The sequence below is a fragment of the Bos taurus genome, chromosome 16 (genome assembly GCF_002263795.3).
Source record: "Bos taurus isolate L1 Dominette 01449 registration number 42190680 breed Hereford chromosome 16, ARS-UCD2.0, whole genome shotgun sequence".
Taxonomy (NCBI): Eukaryota; Metazoa; Chordata; class Mammalia; order Artiodactyla; family Bovidae; genus Bos; species Bos taurus.
Genome location: NC_037343.1, coordinates 5,985,579 through 6,007,811, shown reverse-complemented (window position 1 = coordinate 6,007,811; position 22,233 = coordinate 5,985,579). Strand labels below are relative to the sequence as shown.

The 22,233-nt window shown below is 37.3% G+C and overlaps 1 protein-coding gene across 4 annotated transcripts in view; it reads left to right on the top strand.

Moving 5' to 3' along the window:
* Positions 1-22,233, top strand: part of LOC790886 (uncharacterized) — a 147,735-nt gene that overhangs the window by 59,876 nt on the left and 65,626 nt on the right. The window contains exons 1-4 of one of the 4 annotated variants that reach the window (XM_024976665.2): positions 2,801-2,916; positions 8,915-9,088; positions 12,815-13,003; positions 13,429-13,605. The exons of 2 other annotated variants lie outside the window; for them this stretch is intronic. In XM_024976665.2, the coding sequence (XP_024832433.1) occupies positions 2,859-2,916; positions 8,915-9,088; positions 12,815-13,003; positions 13,429-13,605 (598 nt within the window). In that variant the 5' untranslated portion in view covers positions 2,801-2,858. Of the gene's footprint in view, positions 1-2,800; positions 2,917-8,914; positions 9,089-12,814; positions 13,004-13,428; positions 13,606-22,233 lie in introns of those variants that run through there. One more of the 4 variants, XM_059875591.1, reaches the window with a different exon arrangement.

Below are 22,233 nucleotides of genomic sequence, written 5' to 3'. Positions count from 1 at the left end.
TTGACTTCACACTCCAGGATTTCTCAGTCTAGGTGAGCTATCACACCATCATGGTTATCCGGGTAATTAAGACCTTTTTTTTGTACAGATTTTCTATGTATTCCTGCCACTTCTTCTTAATATAGTCTGTTTCCGTTAGATCCAACTGTTTCTATCCTTCGGTGCCCATCTTTGCATGAAATATTCCTTATGTATTTGTAATTTTCTTGTAAAGATCTTTAGTCTTTACCATTCTATTGCTTTCCTCTATTTCTTTGCATTGTTCACTTAAGGATGCTTTCTTATCTCTTCATTATATTCTTTTGAACTCTTCATTCAGGTGGAATAAGGTAGAATTCCATATTTAAGGTGCCCCTTACATGCACAGAGGCCGTTCCCTGATGGCTCGATGTTTAAATAATCTGCCTGCAATGCAGGAGACACAGGAAACATTAGTTTGATTCCTGGGTTGTGAAGATTCTGTGGAGGAGGAAATGGAAAGCCTCACCCTTATTCTTGCCTGGAAAATCTCATAGACAGAGGACACTGGCGGGCTAAAATCCAAAGGATGGCAAAAGTCAGACACGACTGGGTGACTAAGCATGTAGCTATAGCCACGGAATGTGTGCATCTGTATATCAATAGTGTCCTATGAGTTCTTGCACATTTAAAATTATTTTCTGTAGTTTAATACTTGGCTGTCTGGTTGTATGGATATAAAACTCTTGGTTTTCATTTTCTTTTCTTAACTTTTATGAAAATGCTCTTGTATTATTGCCTTGGTCTTTTAGTTTCTTTGGAGAATTCTAAAGTCCTTCCATTTCCCCCTTCCTTTTAATCACCTGGAGTTCTGAGGAACTTCCCATTACCTTTACAGAGAAGACATTTTTAACTTGTCTATTCTAAATATGCAATATGATGAGTCTCATAAAATATATATAGTTATGTCTTGGTTTAGTTGACAGGCTGTGTTCAACTCTTGCAATCCCATGGACTGTAGCCTGCCAAGCTCCTCTGTCCATGGTATTTCACAGGCTAGAATACTGGAGTAGGTTTCCATTTCCTTCTCAATACATCTATACAACTACTCTATAATCAAGATGTAGGATATTTTCATCATTCAAATATTCCATCATGCCTTTTGAAGTCTCTCCACATTCCATAACTACACTATTTCTTTTTGGAGTGGAGGTTTGGGTTCAATGAGAAATGAACTTTTGAAGAAAAACGGTAACTTTTAACTTTACATTTTATTCTGAAAATGGTAATTTTTAAAGCAAAGTTAAACTTATAAATAGCTAAACACCGAAAGTTAATCTTAATCTGATGGATAATTTTTTTATCTTTATAATTTTTTAATCTTTATCTGATGGATAATTACACATGTATGCCTGTGTAACTATTATCCAGGACTAAATTGAGCAAATGTCCAGCACATCATCAGGTTTCCTTGTGTCTCTTCCCATTCTGTACCACACCTTACCTCATAGCATTACCTTCATGATGAGGTTTTCCACCTCGTGAAATGCCTACAAATGAAATTATAAGATATGTACTTAATGAGTGTGTTCAATTTTTTCCATTTACAAGAGCCGTGAGATTATCCCAAACTTTATAGCAGTACTTCATTTTGTTTTCTAAATTAGTGAATATTAATCCATTGTAAGAAAATGCTACAAATGTTTTATCCATTCTCTGAATGTTCATGGGAACAATGTGCATTTTTGCCATTTATGAATAAAGCTGCAATGAACAATTCCGTATGTGTCTTTTTAAGAGGGTGCAATCCAGATCCTCTGGTGAGGGAGAGGTTAAGGGGAGAAACTTCCAGGTGCAAAATAGATGAGTCATACACATGAAATATTCAGTGTGGAGAATATAGTCAATAATTATGTAATTTTTAAAATCTTGCTAGATTTTAACTAGACTTACTGTGGCAATTATTTTGAAATGGACAGAAACATGGAATCACTACACTGTGTAACAGAAAGTAACACAATGTTGTAGGCCAACTGTACTTAAAAGAACAAACAAATAGTTTGAAAAAGAGGTCTCATTTGTGGTTACCATAGGCTAGGGCTAGAGATAGGGGAACTGGATGAAGCCAGTCAAAAGGTACCAACTTCCTGCTGTGAGATAGATTAGTACTAAGGATGTAGTGTACAGCATGGTTAATATGACTAATGCTGCTGTATCTGAAGTATGAAAGTTAAGAGGATGTTAAGTCCTGAGTTATCACAAATTTTTTTTTTCTTTAATTTTATATCTATATGAGATGATGGATATTCACAAACCTTATTGCTGAAATCATTTCAGGATATATGTAAATGACATCATTAGGCCATACACCTTAAACTTATGCAGTGCTTTATGTCAATTATATGTTAACAAAATTGGAAAAATTGATAATTATAAAACCCACACATAAATAGCATGTAAATGAAGGGATTGTGCTATAATTGATATGATTGGTTTTAAGTGCTACTATACTTTTTTTTTGATCTATTCACTTTCCTAAGTCGATGAAAATATGAATGACCCAAATGGCTGGGAAAAACTTCACCTACTCTCTTGAAATATATTATTGAAAGTTAGTATCTGATATATGGCTTTGGAGCCAGTCCATATTAGCCACAGAAAGTTGTGCACATAGATATCAGGAGATGAATACAATAACTTTTTGTGAAACTACCAACAGAAACAAGTTAGGGACATTTCAAAACTTTGAACTTTGATATTTACTAAATGGCACTAATTAACTAGCTTCATTGTAATGCATAAATTCAGTCACACTAGGTAACTGCAAAAGAAGCAGATTTTTGAACCCTAAACAGTGCAACTGGAGTATTTGTGTGAATGTACCACTGGGAAAATCTAACATGTTGTTGTTAATCAATGTCCTTCTCACCTTGTGGTTTTACACTGCTCATGGACAGGGTAAGTTGAAACAGATGTGAACACTCAGCCTTCCTCCTAAATATAACTATCTACTTTCCTTTGTGTGTATTTCTAATCGAATCAACTGGTTGAAATAGTCTGCACTGTCAGATTATTCTGACATTAAGGTATTCCATAAGAATACCTTAATGGAAAAATGATCAGATATTCACCTAAAAGGGGAAAACAAAATGAATACTTTTCTATGTCAGCTGAGTTCCACAGTGCAAAAAGGTACTCTATGTAGATTATGGGGTCATGTGAATATGCTCATGGAAATGTGGATAGAAAATGTGTCACAGACAAGTATATTATAATTCCAGAATGTTTAGGAGAGTCTTACTTGTAATATGAGGAAACTTTGGAGAACAATGATTATTTTTATAATTTTACAGATTCAAATATATTTTTTCCAGGTTCAAATCTCATTTTAAATATGTTCAGTTTACTGTATTGCAATTATAGTTTAATAAATCTATTAAAGGTCATTAACATCACTGTTAGTTTTAAAAGACCAGCTTAGGTACAAGATATATTTTCCTTTTACAAAATGTGGAATACAGTCTTAATTTCCAGTGTAGTGCCAACACATTTAGAATTATTTTCAGAGAGAAATGTAAATGTTGACAACCTTAAAAAAAACTTGTCACTTTTATTTTTAAACTTATAACTTTTTTTCATTAGTTATCTATTACATGTCAGGCTCGATCTCCCAATTCATTCCTCTACTCTTGGGCCCCCTTGTATCCATACATCCATTCTCTATGCCTGTATCTCTATGTTTGCTTTGCAAATAAGTTCATCTGTAGCATTTTTCTAGATTCCATATATAAGCAATATTATACAATATTTATTTTTCTGTTTCTGATTTTCTGCACTCTATATGACAGTCTCTAGGTCTTTCCACATCTCTGCAAATTGCACAATTTCATCAATTTTAATGGCTGAGTAATATTTCATTGTATATATGTACCACTTTTTCTGCATCTATTCTGTTGATGGACATTTAGGTTGATTCCATGTCCTGGTTGTTGTGAATAAAATAGATAACTAATGAAAACTTATGGTGTATCATAGGCAGCTCCACTCAATGCTCTCTGGTGACCTAAATGGGAAGGAAATCCAAAAAAAAGGGATATATATAGGGATATATATATATATATATATATATATATATATGTATTCATATAACTGATTCGTTTTGATGTAGAGCAGAAGCTAACCCAACATTATAAAGCAACTCCAATAAAAATTAAAGAAAAACAAAAATTAAATTGTATATATTGGCAAAACCAATACAATATTGTAAAGTTAAAAAATAAAATAAAAAAATAAACAGCCAAAAATGCAAAAAAATTAAATTATATAAATGTATTAATATAAGTAATTAAATCATATTAAAAACAAAGATTTTACTCCAAAATATAAAACATATATGTTCTTCATTATAATGTTTTTGTCTTTCATTTTCTTTAATAATCTATTTGTTTTCAAGTTTTTGTAAATGAAAACTCTAATGAGTTTTATGATACCTGGTGAAATTCAAGGTGTGAATAGAATATGCATCACTCTGCATTATTCATCTCATAATTTGTTGAATGTTATTTTAGTCCATTAGGCAATTTTCTTCATCAACAACATTTACAGCACAATAAAGCTCCCTGTCCAGTCATTAGTGTTACAATTAAGAGCAGCTCAGGCCCCAGATCACTTGAAAGAAAGGCTGCATCATCATTATTCTTGCTGAGGAGCAGGCAGACATGAGTTGTTTCTCCTGATTCTCAGTTATATGAATGATGGTTTATTAATCAACTAGAATAAGACTACAGACATATTTCCAAACAAGAGAAGAAAGATTATACAATATGAAAGAGAAATGTGAAACTTTGACAAATCTTCACCAGATATTCCAGTGCAACACTTGTCTTCTCATTAACAGCTGAACTCTTTCCAAAAGTGGTCTTAAAGCTAAATGTTTGAATATTTGAGCAAAGTTTTGTTTTCATAATTTACGGATGCACTTATGAAATTTTTAGCATGCAAAATAATTGTAATATCAGATTCAAGCCATTAAGTAAAACTCACATCACCTAACACCTATAGTTGTAGATGCCTGCATGCCTGCATGCTAAGTCGCTTCAGTCATGTCTGATTCTTTGCCTCCCCATCTACTGTAGGCCACCAGGCTTCTCTGTCCATGGGATTTTCCAGGCAAGAATACTGGAGTGGGTTGCCATGCCCTCCTCCAGGGGATCATCCAAAGTCAAGGATCAAACCTGCCTGTACCATGTCTCCTGCATTGGCAGGCGGGTTCCTTCTTTACCACTAGCACCAACTGGGATGCCCATTGTATTAGATACATGGTCCTAATTAACAAATTTTCCAGAGAACATATTGGCCTAAGACAATACACCTCCATATTCTTAGAGTCCTGTGAGTCAGGAATAAGGAAAAGGCTTTGTTGGCTACTTATGCGTCACTCTGTTTGGGGGGCAACTGGGTAATGACCTGGGCTGCTGTCACCTGGATGCTCAGCTTGGCTGGAAGATTTGCTTGCAAGTTGGCTCACTCCTCTGGCTTTTGGGGGAGGCTTCAGCACCTGACCATTGGGCTTCACCACATCTTGCTTGAGAGACAGCTAGCTTTCCTCAGGGCCAGTGACCCCAGACAGGGAGGAGGAAGCCTCCACAGAAAGCATAATTTCTTTTTTAATTTCTTTTAAAATGAAGGTGTTAGCAGTATTAAACAGATTTCAATCCACATAAGAATTATACTAAAGATATTTAATCTTGTTTAAGATAGATTTATGAAAATGGTCCTGCATGCTTAGTCCCTCAATCATGTCCAACTCTTTGCGACCCTTTGGATTCTAGCCCTCCAGGTTCCTCTGCCCATGGAATTCTTCAGGCAAGATTACTGGAGTGGGTTGCCACTTCCTTCTGCAAGGGAATATGAGTGACCCAGGGATCAAACTTACAGCTCCCTTGTCTTCTGCATTACGGGTAGATTCTTTACCCACTGAGCCAAAGGGGAAGCCTATGAAAATGGCAGATCAACCCAAATGTATTTATATTACAGCAAAGTTATCCCACAAGGGACCTTGTAAAGTTCTGGTAGACAAGATGAGGAAATTGGCCAGTTAAATAGTTTATCAGATATTCATAATTTCATTAAATAAGCTGATTATCAGATGCAGGACTTTGTTCTCAGGCCTGCTCCATTGATGTTTTGTATCAACAACCAGTTTAATGGAGCAGAGGAGATGTGCCTGGAATGATACTGAGGTACTGAAAGTGAACCCGCATTAGGACAGGTTCATCACTCAGAAAGACGCCCATGTGTGAGGTTGGACTCAATAACGGGATATTTAGCTGTGATAATTATAAGATGCTGGGCCTGGATCATAGGAATAAGCAGCACAACTACAGAAAGACTAGAAACACTTTTAAAATTTAGTGAATACTTTTCATCAATTTTGAGATCAATTTGAGCCAACACTATGATGGACAGCCAAGCCTACTCATGAGACCAGAACTTGTATTGGTAGAAGTGTAAGAGGAGAATGAGGTTGTTCTGAGTCCTGACAAAGTCAGTGCCACTCTGACCATAGTGGGCTATTGTATGAGCTTCAATAAATGATCTGGTTAGAGAGACAAATACAGATTCACATGTGACCAAATAAAAGAGAGGAGGAAAATAGCTCAGGCCAGTAATAGTAATGATATTTATTATTAATTATGCCCTCTTTGTTTACCTTTTGTAAGTGAGTCTCAGTGGATTATTTTACTGTATTCATGTCCTATGAACAATCAAAAGGAGGTGAATAAATGTACGAGATCTGAACTCAGATAATCAGGACTCAAATCTCTCTACAATGTAATAACAAAGTTAGTTGAGTCCTTTTCACTTGACTCCTGCAAATACGGACACTCAAGCTTACCCAACATGGTATTATTGTTAAATACACATATCTTGACATACATGGTGAAATTTGTAAAATTCAAGGATGAAGAGAAATTATTCTAATCTCCATAATGTAATGGGAATAAACCTAGACTGTTACTTAAGAGGAATCAAACTAAATAAGCATTTTACACTAAAAAAATGTAGAGAAGCTTCAAAAATGTGTGGGGAACACATGTATACCTGTGGCGGATTCATTTTGATATTTGGCAAAACTAATACAATTATGTAAAATTTAAAAATAAAATAAAATTAAAAAAAAAAGTGTGGGAAATCTATTAGTGATGAGAGATGCAGACTATAGGCCATGAGATTGTATAATAGATAAGTCTTTGTTAAAAGGATTAAGATATGCAAAGATTCAAAGTTTATAATTCACTTAGTAAGCATATATGTGAAAATTACTCAAAATATATTAAAATAAATTGTAATTATGTTATACCTCATTTAAAATATTTGTAAGAAATACTGGAAAATGCATCATTCTCCAATTAAAATTAGACATAAGCATTCAAGGGTTTCCCTTAATCTTAACCATTTAGAAATTAAGAATTATTGATTGTTCATTTCTCCGATTAGACAAACAAGGAAAAAGATGCCTAATATCTAGTTTGAGTGATAAACGATAATGTTACTTTCCTGTGTGATTAGATCCATGAAAATTATTGTGGTTTAAAGATTTTTCCAGTAGTCATGTATGGATGTGAGAGTTGGACTGTGAAGAAAGCTGAGTGCCAAAGAATTGATGGTTTTGAACTGTGGTGTTGGAGAAGACTCTTGAGAGTCCCTTGGACTGCAAGGAGATCCCACCAGTCCATTCTAAAGATCAGTTTTTGGTGTTCTTTGGAAGGAATGATGCTAAAGCTGAAACTCCAGTACTTTGGCCACCTCATGGGAAGAGTTGACTCATTGGAAAAGATTCTGATGCTGGGAGGGATTGGGGGAAGGAGGAATAGGGGAAAACAGAGGATGAGATGCTTGGATGGCATCCCTGACTCGATGGACGTGAGTTTGAGTGAATTCTGGGAGTTGGTGATGAACAGGAAGGCCTGGTGTGCTGCAGTTCATGGGGTTGCAAAGAGTTGGACACAACTGAGGGACTGAACTGACTGATGTCCTCTTCTTCCCTACGATGGTGGAGCTCAGTATTTACGATAGACACCTTTTACCTGAGTCTTTATGTGAAAGAGGAGTTTTGAAACCTGGATTAGGTTATCTTATTACAATAAAAATAATGTATTCCAAAATCTTAGTGGCTTAAAAAACTAAAGTTTATTTTCTATGTATGCTCACTTCCAGCCTTCATTGGAATCTGCATCTGCTATGTCTCTTGCCTTGGCAGGTAGATTCCTTACCACTTGTGCCAACTGGGAAGCCCATTGTATTAGATATATAGTCTTAATTAACAAATTTCCCGGAAAACATAGATCGGGAGGGACCCTCCTCCTTATTTTAATTGTCAGAATCAGGGAATGGAGATATGACCTTCCATGTTCTTCTTTAATCACTGTAGCTGTGGGAAAGAGAACATGAAAATTCAATGACTTTTTCAACTCCCTCCCTCCCTAAAGGAAAACATTACTTCCACATTCATTTTGTTGCCCTATGCAATCCCTGTATTTAAGTCTACTTCAAAAGGACAGGGTGTGCTATTGCAACAAGTGTCTGGAGGGAGGAGAGTATTTTCCAGCAGTACTTGTGAGAAATACAGAAGCCGAGAAACTTGCAGAAAGTGGAAAGAATAGCTGAAGTGATACATCATGAATTCTTTGCCAGATGTGGAATATCATGAAGAGTGTGTTGACTGTGGAGAAAGAGAGTTCAAGAGTACTGAGGGTACAGATACATCAGATGAGAAACACAATGAAGGGAAATGTAAGTGATACAGCAGGAGGGGTATGAGGCTGTGCTCATTTTACTGACTTTTGTGCTGTACGAAGAACAAATTAATAACATCCACTTTTGTATTTTTATATAATTGATTATTTTAATGGATGTGATTTCTATACTGTGAACATACCTTTTGTCTTTTCAGAAATAACATGTGATCCTCCTTGTATTCCAAACGGTGTGTACAGACCTGAATTAAGCAAATACAGAGGTCAAGATAAAATCACTTATGAGTGTAAAAAGGGTTTTTTTCCTGAGATCCGTGGAACTGATGCAACGTGTACCAGAGATGGCTGGGTACCTGTTCCGAGATGTGCCTGTATGTTCCATTCATATCTTGACCTTCTTCTTAATTGTGAAATTTATTTCTCGTAAACACACAACAGTGGGGCACCATGCCCTACGCAGTAGGGCAAATCCAAGTATCCGCCCTACTGTGTATGGTAATTTGGGGCTTTTAGAGGCATTATTTGCTTCTTGAAGTAGGCAATTCTAATAAGGAATAAAAACATTTTTGTAAACTAAAAACTCTTTACATTTTTGCCACTCAAAGATAAAATATGGCCGTGTTTTTGAATATATAAATCTCTAACAACCTACTCCACTGTTCTTGGCTGGAGAATCCCATGGGCAGAGAAGCTTGGCAGGATATAGTCCACAGGTGATCACAAAGAATGAGACATGACTGAAGTGAATTAGCATGCAAAATAATTGTAATACTGGATCTAAGCCATTAAGTAAAAATAACATCACATAGCACCTATTGTTTTAGATGCCTGCGTGAATGCATGCTAAATTGCTCAGTCATGTCTGACTCTTTGCCACCCTATGGACTATAGCCCACCAGGCTTCGCTGTCCATGGGATTTTCCAGGCAAGAATGCTGGAGTGCCTTCTTCCAGGTGTTCTTCTCAACTCAGGGATTGAAACCTGCATGTACTATGTCTCCTGCATTGGCAGGCGGCTTCTTTCCCACTTGGGCTCACTGGGAAGCCATTGTATTGGATACATAGTAAAATTAACACGTTTCCCAGAAAACGTTTTGGCTTAGGACAACACCCCTCCATATTCTTAGAGCTCCTGTGGGTCAGGAATGAAGAAGGGCCTTCACTGTCTGGTTCTGAATCACTGTGCATGGGTGGCAGTCAGGATATTGACCTGGGCCACTGTCACCTGGAGGCTCAGCTGGGCTGGAGGCTTTGCTTCCAAGTTGGCTCACTGTCCTGGCTTTGTGGGGAGGCCTCAGTACCTGACCAGCTGGGTGTCTCTGCAGATCACTTGAGAGACAGCTACCTTTCCTCAGGGGCAGTGACCCCAGAGAGGGAGGAGGAAGCCTCCACACCAGGTATGACTTGGTCACACAGTGTGTGTCAGTCATGTGTATTCTTTAGAAATGGACACTAAGTCCTGCACACTCAGTGGTGAGGACTTAGGTTCTGTTTGAAGAGAGGATTGTGGAAGGCGTTGTGGACTTTCCTAAAACCGTAAAATATAGAAAAACATCAGGTCAGCTGAACAGAGTATTTTCTGGGGATGCTTCCTTTACTCCTCAACTTCCTCTAAGTTGCCTCTAAACAATCTTCTTCTTTCTAACAGTACACTGTAAAATTTCAGCATACTTAAACCAGTTATTCCATGAAAGAAAACTGTAATGATATAAAACAGTTCAGTGACCTTAATGGTAATTCCAAGCATACATTTAAAATGAATTTTCAAAGCATAAGTTCCATTAAAATGAAGGTATTAGCAGTATGAAACAGATTTTAATCTGCATAAGAATTTTAGGAAAAATATTTAATCTTGTTTAAGATGGATTTATGAAAATGGTGCTGTGTGCTTAGTCGCTCAATCATGTACAACTTTTTGTGATCCTTTGGACTATAGCCTACCAGGATCCTCAGTCTGTGGAATTCTCCAGGCAAGAATACTGCAGTGGGTTGCCATTTCCTTGTCCAGGGGAATCTTTCTGACCCACAGATGAAACCTGCATCTCCTGTGTCTGCTGCATTGCAGATGGATTCTTCACCAATGAGCCATAGGGAAACCCTTTAAAAATGGTAGATCAACCCAATTCTATTTATATCACAACAAGGTTATCCCACAAGGGACCTTGTGAAGTTCTTGTGGACAACATGAGGAAACTATTTAAATAGTTTATCAATATTTATAATTTCATTACATGAGCTGATTATCAGATGCAGGCCTTTGTTCTCAGGCCTGTTCCTTTCCTCTTGTGTATCATCAGCTAGTTTAATGCTGCAAAGGAGATGCATCTGGAATGATACACAAGCGGTGATAGTGAACCTATATTAGGACAGATTCATCCCTCAGAATGACTCCCATGTGTGAGGTTGGACCTAATAACATGAAATTTAAAACTTAAATTTAAAAATTATAAGATCCTGGGCCTGGATCTTTGGAGTAAGTTGCAGAGGTACAGAAAGACTAGAAACACTTTAAAACTTGGTGAATACTTTTCATCAATGTTAAGATCAATCTGAGCCAACATTATGATGGACAGCCAAGCCTGCTCATGAGACCTGAACCTGGGTTGATAGAGCGTAAGAGAAGAATGAGGCTGTTCTGAGTCCTGACAAAGTCAATGCCATTCCAACTACAGTGGACTATTATATGTGCTTCAATAAATGATCTGGTTAGAGAGACAAAGACAGATTCACATGTGCCCAAATAAAAGAGAGGAGGAAAATAGCTCAGGCCAGTGATAGTAATGATGCTTACTTTTAATTATGCCCTCTTTGTGTACCTTTTGGAAGTGAGTGTCAGAGGATTATTTTACTGTATTCATATTCTATGATGCATCAAAATGATAAATGTACTAGTTCTGAAATCAGATCATCAGAACTCAAATCTCTCCTCTACAACATAATGACAAAGCTAATTGAGTTCTTTTCACTTGGTTCTTGCAAATACAAAGACTCAAACTTGCCCAACATAGAATTATTGAAAGATACACATATCTTAACATACATGATGAAATTTGTAAAATTCAAGGATGAAGAGACAATGTTCTAATCTCCAAAAAGTAGTGGACAGAAACCTAGAGTATTACTTAAGAGGAATCAAACTATATAAGCATTTCAAACTTAAAAATGTAGAAAAGCTTCAAAAAAGTGGGGGAAATCTATCAGTGATGAGAGATGCAGACTATAGGCCATGAGACGGTATAATTGACAAGTCTTTGTTAAAGAAATGGGTTAAGATATGCAAAGAACCAAATTTTATAATTCACATAGCAAGCATATACATGAAAATTACTCAATATATGCTAATAACAATAAAATGTAATTATGTTATACCTCATTTAAAATATTTGTAAGAATTACTGAAAAATACATCATTCTGCAATTAAAATTAGACCATAAGTGACAAGGGTTTCCCTTCATCTTAACCATTTAAATATTAAGAATTATTCATTGTTCATTTCTCTGATTAGACAAGCAAGGGAAAAGATATCTTAATGTCCAGTTTGATAGATAAATAAGAATGTCACTCTGTGTGATTTGATCAATGAAAAATTGTTGTGGTTTTCTCTATATATCACATATTTCCAATAAACAGAAAAGTAAACTAATGAATGATAATTGTAAAAAAAAATCTGTTTGATTCCTACATTGACTTGGTATGAGAATAAATGTCAGGATTCTGATTTCTGATGAGAATGGAGAAGAAAGAAAAAGAAAGCAGATGAGCCACAAGATACAATCTGTACTTTCATCTCTTGACTAACATGCTAGTCAACCAAGGTTGGGACTTCTGTACTTAAGGAGAATTCATTTAATATAATTTCCTACCAAGAGAATCCACATACAAATTTTACATAATATGACCCACAAGACATAATTTGATCTTCATTAGCAAGGAGTTCCTTACATACTTCAATCATCTGAATTTTCTATAACTTTTTTTCCCTAGAAACCATAATGCAATGAGTGTAATTAATTGAACAAGGATATATTTCATAGATGAAATATTAATTCAAATTGTATACTGAGGTAAAACATTATTTCTACTTTTTTTATTCCAAGGGAAACCTTGTAGTTATCCAGTAATAAAACATGGACGGCTATATTATTCATACAGAGGATACTTTCCAGCACGTGTAAATCAACAGTTTGTCTATAGCTGTGATCATCATTTTGTGCCTCCTTCACAACGTTCCTGGGACCACCTGACTTGCACAGCAGAAGGATGGTCTCCAGAAGAACCATGCCTCAGTAAGTAAACCTCTTTAAGTTTATATGCATAATCTTTGAAAGAGTGAAGAGACAAAGTTGACAAGTGAGTACAGTTAAGTGTTACGTAACAACAGTAAGGCCACGGGATGAGTTCTATGAGCAAAAAATCCAATAGAACTTCCCTTTACTAGATGCTTTTCATGTAAATCGTATGAGAGATACAGGGACTTTACAAGAATATCTGCATCATTTATACATATTTTAGTCATAAAACTAAAGACAAATAATATGGAATGTTATCTTTTTCATTTTCCACAAACGTGGTACTAGCTTCCATTTTTATTGTTACATGTTATATTTGAATACTAATGCATTCTTATGTAAATTCTATAAGGTTAATCTTTAATGTACTATTTTCCCAAATTTATGCTGTATTTCTTTCATATTAATTTTATGATCCTAAGGACAATGTATTTTCAATTATTTGGAAAATGGACATAACCAACATCCTGAAGAAAAATATTTACAGGGTGAAACTGTAAGAGTTCGCTGCTATGAAGGCTACAGTCTTCAAAATGATCAGAACACAATGACCTGCACAGAGAGTGGCTGGTCTCCTCCTCCCAGATGCATCCGTGTCAGTGAGTAAACTGGGCTGGAATCCCATGTATTCATAATTTTCTAAGACTCAGCTGTATTATCAACTCCAAAAGTTTATATCAGATTCTTGTTTTGCCAAAGGACCTATTTAATTTTATTGTTTACAAGTGTCTATGAGTGTACCTCTAGACTTCTTGATAAGTATATAACCAAATACATGTACCTATTGATAGACATTAGTCAAGAAAAGAGGAGAAGATCCACAATGAAGAAACCTGTAATAACAGAGTGAGGTCAGAAAGGTGGCAGGAATCTCACCATCTCTCCTGATATAAACACAGACTTTGACCATCATTTGTGGATAATGATGGTATCTTTGTGGGGGTCTAGGAGTCTAGCAAGGAGAGGGCAATGGCACCCCACTCCAGGACTCTTGCCTGGAAAACCCCATGGACGGAGGAGCCTGGTAGGCTGCAGTCCATGGGGTCACTAAGAGTCGGACACGACTGAGCCACTTCACTTTCGCTTTTCACTTTCATGCATTGGAGAAGGAAATGGCAACCCACTCCAGTGTTTTTGCCTGGAGAACCCCAGGGACGGGGGAGCCTGGTGGGCTGCCGTCTAAGGGGTCCCACAGAGTCGGACAGGACTGAAGCGACTTAGCAGCAGCAGGAGTCTAGCAGAGACATGACAGCATTCTCCTAGGGCACAAAGATTCAAGACTGGACGCCTCACTGAGGGTTAGAGGCGTAGCCTCATTTTGCTCCTGAGGTGGCCCTGCTTAGTGCCAAGATAGACCCCTCAGCACAGGATTTTACCTGTGGGGAAAATAAGAGCGTGTGAGCAAGGGCGGCGTCCTCATCTTCCAGCGCACTTCTCTCTCCCCTTATCCAGGACACTGGGGTCACCTGCATGGCTGGGATGGGGAGAGGCCAGGAGTACAGCATCCAGGGCTAGAATTCCTCAAGAGCCTACTGACCTGGGTCCTACTGACCATGTGGAGATCCCACCAGGGAGCCCCAAACCATTGCAGACACCGTGCTTGTGGTTCTGCTCACCCCTGGGCCCCTCATCTCATCCACATCCCCTCCCCAGGTCCAGCTCCCTGTGTAACTCCCCACGGTGGCATCTAGACCTTTGCAGATGGCCTGTGGTACATCTAGAAGCCAGCCTGTCCCCATGGGTCTGCTCACGAATGTGAGCATTTGGCATTGCCCCAAGGAAGCAGCCAGGAAACTGTCGGCACAGAGACTGTCTTTGCTGCGTTGATAGATGCATATGAGTTTCAGAATTCTCTCCTAGGAGTAATTGAGTACATGGGACAGGTTTCTCCTTAAAAAATGTCTGAAAAGTCTCAAAATCCCTACCAATGTGACAGTGTACTTCCCTCCCCAGGTCAGTCTGTAAAGACTGGAGGGAGTGACTGCTTCATTAAATGCAAACACAGCAACCTGAGACTTCAAGGGACACAGACATCAAAGGACTAAAATGTTAACAGAGAAACACAATAGTTTTTCAGTTACTGACCCCAAATAACAGATATGGACGATTTGTCTGATAAGTAATTCAAAGTAATTGCTTAAGAATTTCATTGAGATAGAAGAAAACAGTGGAGAAGGAAATGGCAACCCACTCCAGTAATCTTGCCTGGGAAATCCCATGGACAGAGGAGCCTGGAGGGCTACAGTCCATTGAGTCTCAAAGAGTCAGACACAACTGTAGTGACTTAGCATGCAAACATGCAATCCTTTACATTTAGAGTAATTATTGACAGATAAGGATGTATTAATATTATCTTTTTTATTTTCAGTTCAGTTCAGTCATTCAATCGTGTCAGACTCTTTGCGACCCCATGAATCGCAGCACGCCAGGCCTCCCTGTCTATCACCAACTCTTGGAGTACACTCAGACAGGATTTTTACAGTTTCCTAATTTTTTCTTTCCTCTGATGGCTTGCCTCTTTGATTTCATGATATTTGTTATAGTAGTATGCATTTAATCTAGTATGGATTCTTGCTTTGTTTACCATGAGATTTACATAAAACACCTTACAGAGAGAGCAGTGTGTTTTATGCTGATAATATATGAACATCAACCACATATTAAATCTCCTTCCTTTTACCCTTCTCCATTTTATCTTTTTGATGTCATGATTTACCTTTTTTTACAATGTGTACTTAATTAAAAAATAATTGTAGATATAGTAATTTTTATATTCCTGTGCTTTAACTCTTAAATAGTTGTGTTTAACATTCCATATCAAGGTACTGCAGTGTTCTGAATGTGAATGTGCACTTAAATTTACCAGTGTACTAGGTATTTTCATGGAATGAATTAGCATTCTTTTACTTCAGCTTCAATAATTCCTTTTAGTGTTTCAGTAAGGAAGGTCTGTGTGCCTGCTCAGTTACGTCAGCTGTGTCTGACTCTTTGGGACCCTGTGGGCAGCCTGGTCCCGCCAGGCTCCTCCCTCCATGGGGTTCTCCAGGCAGGAATACTGGAGTGGGTTGCCATGCCTTCCTCAAGGAAGGTCTAATTGTGTTCTGTTTCCTCAATATTTGTTGGTCTGGTGAAATCTTTATATTCTTTTCTTTTCTGAATGATATTTTCAAGTATTCTTCTTTGGCAGTTTTTTCTTTCAACACTTGGAATAAACCATCCCACTTTCTCCTGGCCTAGTAGGTTTCTGCTGAGAGATTTGCTAAGATCCAAATGAAGGCTCTTTAGCAAATTTCAAGGTTTTTGTATTGTTAGCTTGTTTGTTTTTTCTACATGTTGCTTGAAGGCGTCTCTATTTTTCTTTGATTTTTGCAACTTTATTATAAATGTGTGTTGTAGAGGATTTTTTAAGTTGATTTGGTTTGGTCACCTGTAAGCTTCCTGAACTTAGATATTCAAATATCATCCTTAATTTGGGAAGTTCTCAGACATTACTCCTTAAATATATTTTCTGCCTCATCTCCTTTTCTCCTCCTGGAACTTCAATAATTTGCAAATAGGTTCTGTTTTCAATGTAGTATAGATCATGTAGCCTTTCTTTGTTCTTTTTCATTCTTTTATTTAAAAAAATTTTTTTAATTTTGTTTTTATTTATTTTTAAAATATATTTATTTTATTGTATTTTTTAACTTTACAATATTGTATTGGTTTTGCCATACATCAACATGAATCTGCCACAGGTACATACACTTGTTCCCCATCTTGAACCTTCCTCCCTCCTCCCTCCCCGTACTATCTCCCTGGGTCATCCCAGTGCACCAGCCCCAAGCATCCAGTATCGTGCATCAAACCTGGACTGGCGACTCATTTCATATATGATATTATACATGTTTCAATGCCATTCTCCAAATTATCCCACCCTCTCCCTCTCCCACAGAGTCCAATAGACTGTTCTATATACATCTGTGTCTCTTTTGCTGTTTCGTACACAGGGTCATCGTTACCATCTTCCTAAATTCCATATATATGCGTTAGTATACTGTATTGGTGTTTTTCTTTCTGGCTTACTTCACTCTGTAGAATAGGCTCCAGTTTCATCCACCTCATTAGAACTGATTCAAATGTATTCTTTTTAATGGCTGAGTAATACTCCATTGTGTATATGTACCACAGCTTTCTTATCCATTCATCTGATGATGGACATCTAGGTTGCTTCCATGTCCTGACTATTATCAACAGTGCTGCGATGAACCCTGGGGTACATGTGTCTCTTTCAATTCTGGTTTGCTCAGTGTGTATGCCCAGCAGTGGGATTGCTGGGTCATATGGCAGTGCCATTTCCAGTTTTTTAAGGAGTCTCCACACTGTTCTCCATAGTGGTTGTACTAGTTTACATTCCCAGAAACAGTGTAAGAAGATTCCTTTTTCTCCATACTCTCCAGTATTTATTGTTTGTAGACTTTTTGATAGCAGCCTTTCTGACCAGCATGAGATGGTACCTCACTGTGATTTTAATTTAATCTCCCTGGACAAGATAACTTTGATATATCATCTGTCTCACGGATTCTTCTACCTTTTTGACTCTGTGGTGGATGCTCTTTAATGAATTATTTCATTTCATCCTTGGAAACTTCAGCACCAGAGTTTCTGTTTTTTTTTTTTTTTTTTTTTTATGATTTGTACATTTTTATTAAACTGCTTGTTTTGTCCATTGTTTATTTTCCTGCTTTTGTTCAAGTATCTTACTGTATTTTCTATAGCACACCGAGTTATTTAAAATGGCTATTTTGAATTCTTTTTTTTTTTTTAACTTTTATTTTATTTTTTACTTTACAATATTGTATTGCTTTTGCCATACATCAACATGCATCCATCACGGGTGTACACGTGTTCCCCATCCTGAACTCCCCTCCCACCTCCCTCCCCATACCATCCCTCTGGGTCATCCCAGCGCACCAGCCCTAAGCTTCCTGTATCCTGCATCGAACCTCGACTGGAGATTCGTTTCTTATATGATATTATACATGTTTTAATGCCAATCTCCCAAATCATCCCCCCTTCCCTCTCCCACAGAGTCCAAAAGACTGTTCTATACATCTGTGTCTCTTTTGCTGTCTTGCATACAGGGTTGTCATTACCATCTTTCTAAATTCCATATCTATGCGTTGATATTCTATATTGGTGTTTTTCCTTCTGGCTTACTTCACTCTGTATAATCGGCTCCAGTTTCATCCACCTCATTAGAACTGATTCAAATGTATCCTTTTTAATGGCTAAGTAATAGTTCATTGTGTGTATGTACCACAGCTTTCTTATCCATTCATCTGCAGATGGACATCTAGGTTGCATTCTTCACTGGATAAATCACACATCACCAACTGGATGTGAATACTGAAGATTTTTATACTTTGTTGCTGTCATGATACTTTGAGTTCATGTTCCTTGAAGTTTTGTGGTGCTGTTTCTCTAATTAAAGTTCTAGTCTCCTTTGGGTGAGAGACAACTTCCTTCAACCCTGCTAGAGACTCTGCAACTATTTCAGATCTTCTATAGTGGCACCTGCTGACACTTCTAATCTCTGTTTTGTCAGAATTTCTGTGTTTCTGTGTCTTGTCTAGATAAATTAGCGCACCAGAAATGGTACTTACAGCCTGTCCTTTGTTTCCCCCAAAGTAGCAGTACATCTTTTTTTAATTTTTTTTTTACTTTAAAAAATTATTATTTTAAATGAAGGCCAATTACTTTGCAATATTGTAGTGGTTTTTGCCATACAATGACATGAATCAGCCCTGGGCATACATGTGTCCCCTATCCTGAACCCCCCTACCACCTCCCTCTGCATCCCGTCCCTCAGGGTTATTGCAGTGCACCAGCCCTGAGCACCCTGTCTCATGCATCGAACCTGGACTGGCGATCCGCTTCACATATGATAATATACATGTTTCAGTGGTACTAATCTTGTGTTCCTGTTCTGGGCCACAGATTTAAGTCAAATTTCTGTGCAAGCTCACTGGTCGTCTGTCAAAGGTTGGTCTTCCCTCTGAGTCAGTTGTAACCACAGGGATCTGGCCACAGGGTAGAAGGGTGTGTGAATGAAGCAGACAGAGGTGCTCTTGTCAATACCTGGAGTTTCACAGAAGGACTTATCTCCATGCAAAAATTTTTAAGATAGGTTTTCCAGGACTCCTGGAGTGCAGCTGAGAGGGAAATATGATGGTTCATGAGCCACTGTAGGCATCACAGTCAAGACAGAGATCTGTCTGCCTTTTACCTCATGCATGCATTAGCGAGCATCCTCCTGGGTCTGCTGGCATATGGAATTATGGGGGTGGGTGGTTGTTTATTTTATATTTATTTATTTTTAATAGAAGTATACTTACTTTATAGTATTATGTTGGGTTCTACCAAAAATCAATAAGAATCAGCCATAGATTTACCCATGTCCCCTCCCACATGAACATCCCTCCCATTTCCCTGCCCATCCCACCCTTCTAGGTTGTTACTGAGCTCTGGTTTGAGTTCCCTGAGTCATACAGCAAATTCCCATTGACTGTCTATTTTACATATGATAGTTTAAGTTTGCATGCTAACCCTCTCCATACATCCCACCCTCTACTTCCTCCCTGCCAGCCGTGTCCATAAGTCTGTTCTCAGTGTCTGTGTCTCTACTGCTGCAGTGCAAATAGGTTATCAGTACAACATTTCTAGATTTCATGTGTATGTGTTAGTATACGATATTTGCTTTTCTCTCTCTGACTTACTTCACTCTGTATATTAGGCTGTATGTTCATCCACCTCTTTAGGACTGACTCAAGTGCATTCCTTTTTATGACTGAGTAATAATATTCCACTGTATATATGCAGCACATCTTCTTTATCTATTAATCTGTGGACATCTGTGTTGCTTCCGTGTCCTAGATGTTATAAATGGAACTGCAGTGAACATTGGGGTACATGTGTCTTTTTCAATTTTGGTTTCCTCAGGATATATACCTAGGAGTGGGGTTGGGGGGTCATATAGTACTTTTACTCCTGGCTTTGTAAGTACTCTCCATACTGTTCTTTATGTGGCTGTATCTGCTTACATTCCCACTAACAGTGCAAGAGGGTTCCCTTTTCTCCACACCTTCTCGAACCTTTATTGTTTGTAGACTTTTTGATGATGGTCATCCTGACTAGTGTGAAGTGATATCTCATTGTTGTTTTGATTTGCATTTCTTTAATAGTGATATTGAGAATATATATATTGTGTTCATTAGCCATTTTAGGTCTTTAGAGAAATGTCTGTTTAGGTCTTTTTTCCCATTTTTTGATTGGGTTGTTTGTTTTTCTGGTATTGATTTGTATGAGCTGCTTGTATCTTTTGGAAATTAATCCTTTGTCAGTTGTTTCATTTGCTATTATTTTTTCCATTCTGAGCATTGTCTTTTCACCTTATTCATAGTTTCCTTTGCTGTGGAGAAGCTTTTAAGTTTAATTATGTCCCACTTGATTATCTTTGTTTTTATTCCACTATTCTAGGAGGTGGGTCATAGAGGATCTTGCTGTGATTTATGACATAGGGTGTTCTGCCTGTGTTTTCCATCCATTTTGAGTTTATCTTTGTGTATGGTGTTAAAAAGTAGTCTAATTTCATTCTTTTCCATGTAGCTGTCAAGTTTTCCCAGCAGCACTTACGAAAGACACTCTATTTGCCCCATGGTATATTCTTGCCTCCTTTGTCAAACATAAGTTATTCATGGGTGTATGGTTTAATCTCTGGGCTTTCTATCTTGTTCCATTGGTCTATATTTCTGTTTTTCTGCCAGTACCATACTGTCTGGATAATATTGCTTTGTAGTCATTCTGAAGTCAGGAAGGTTGATTCCTCTAGCTCTATTTTTCTTTCTCAAGATTGCTTTGGCTATTCACGTCTTTTGTGTTTCCATATGAATTATGTCTTTTTGTTCTAGTTCTGTGAAAAATAACATTGGTATTTTGATACAGATTGCATTGAATCTGCAGATTATATTTGGTAGTATAGTCATTTTCATAATGTTGATTCTTCTAACCCAGGAACATGGAATATCTCTCCATCTGTTTATGTTGTCTTTGATTTCTTTCCTCAACGTCTTGTACTTTTCTGTATACAGCTCTTATGTCTCCTTAGGTTTTTTCCCTAGGCATTTGATTCTTTTTTTTTTTTTTTTCCTAAATCAAATTGTCTTTTTATTGTTGAGTTGTAAGAGTTCTTTATGTACCCTGGATAAAATATCCTTTATCAGATATATGATTTGCAAATATTTTCTCTTATTCAGTGGGTTGTCTTTTTCATTTTCTTTTTTTTTTTTTTGGTGCAATGGTAAATGGTATTGATACCTTAATTTCTCTTTCTGATGTTCCATTGTTAGTACAAAGGAATGCAAGTGATTTCTGTGTATTCATTTTGTATGCTGTCAGTTTGCTAAATTCACTGATTACCTCTAGTAATTTTCTGAACATATCTTTAGGGTTTTCTGTGTATAATATTGTCTGTCTGCAAACAATGAGAGTTTTGCTTCTTCTTTTCCAATCTGGATTCCTTTTATTTCCTTTTCTTCTCTGATTGCTGTAGCTAGGGCTTCCAAACAATGTTGACTAATAGTGGTGAGAGTGGGCACCCTTGTCTTTTCCTGATCTCACAGGGAATGCTTTCAGTTTTTCACCTTTGAGAATAATGTTTGTTCTGGGTTTCTCATATATGGGCCTTTATTATGTTGAGGTAGATTCCTTCTTTGCTCATTTTTTGAAGAGTATTTACCATAAATGGGTACTGAATATTTTCAAAAGCTTTTTCTGCCTCTATTGAGATGACCATATGGTTTTATCTTGCAGTTTGTTAATATGGTATATCACGTTGATGGATATACACAAGTATATTATAGAATGCTTGCATCCTTGCAATTAACCCAACTTGATCATAGTGTGCTATCTTTTTAATGTATTTTTGAATTATGTTTGCTAGAGTTTGTTGAGGATTTTTCCATCTATTTTCATCAATGATATTGGCCTGTACTTTTCTTTTTCGTGTTGTCTTTGTCTGGTTTTGGTATTAGGGTGATAACGGCCTTGTAGAATGAGTTTGGAAGCGTTCCTTCCTCTGCAGGTTTTTGAAAGAGTTTGATAAGAATAGGCATTAGCTCTTCTCGAAATGTATGAGAGAATTCACCTGTGAAACTCTCTGGCCCTGTGCTTCAATTTTTGGGGAGTTT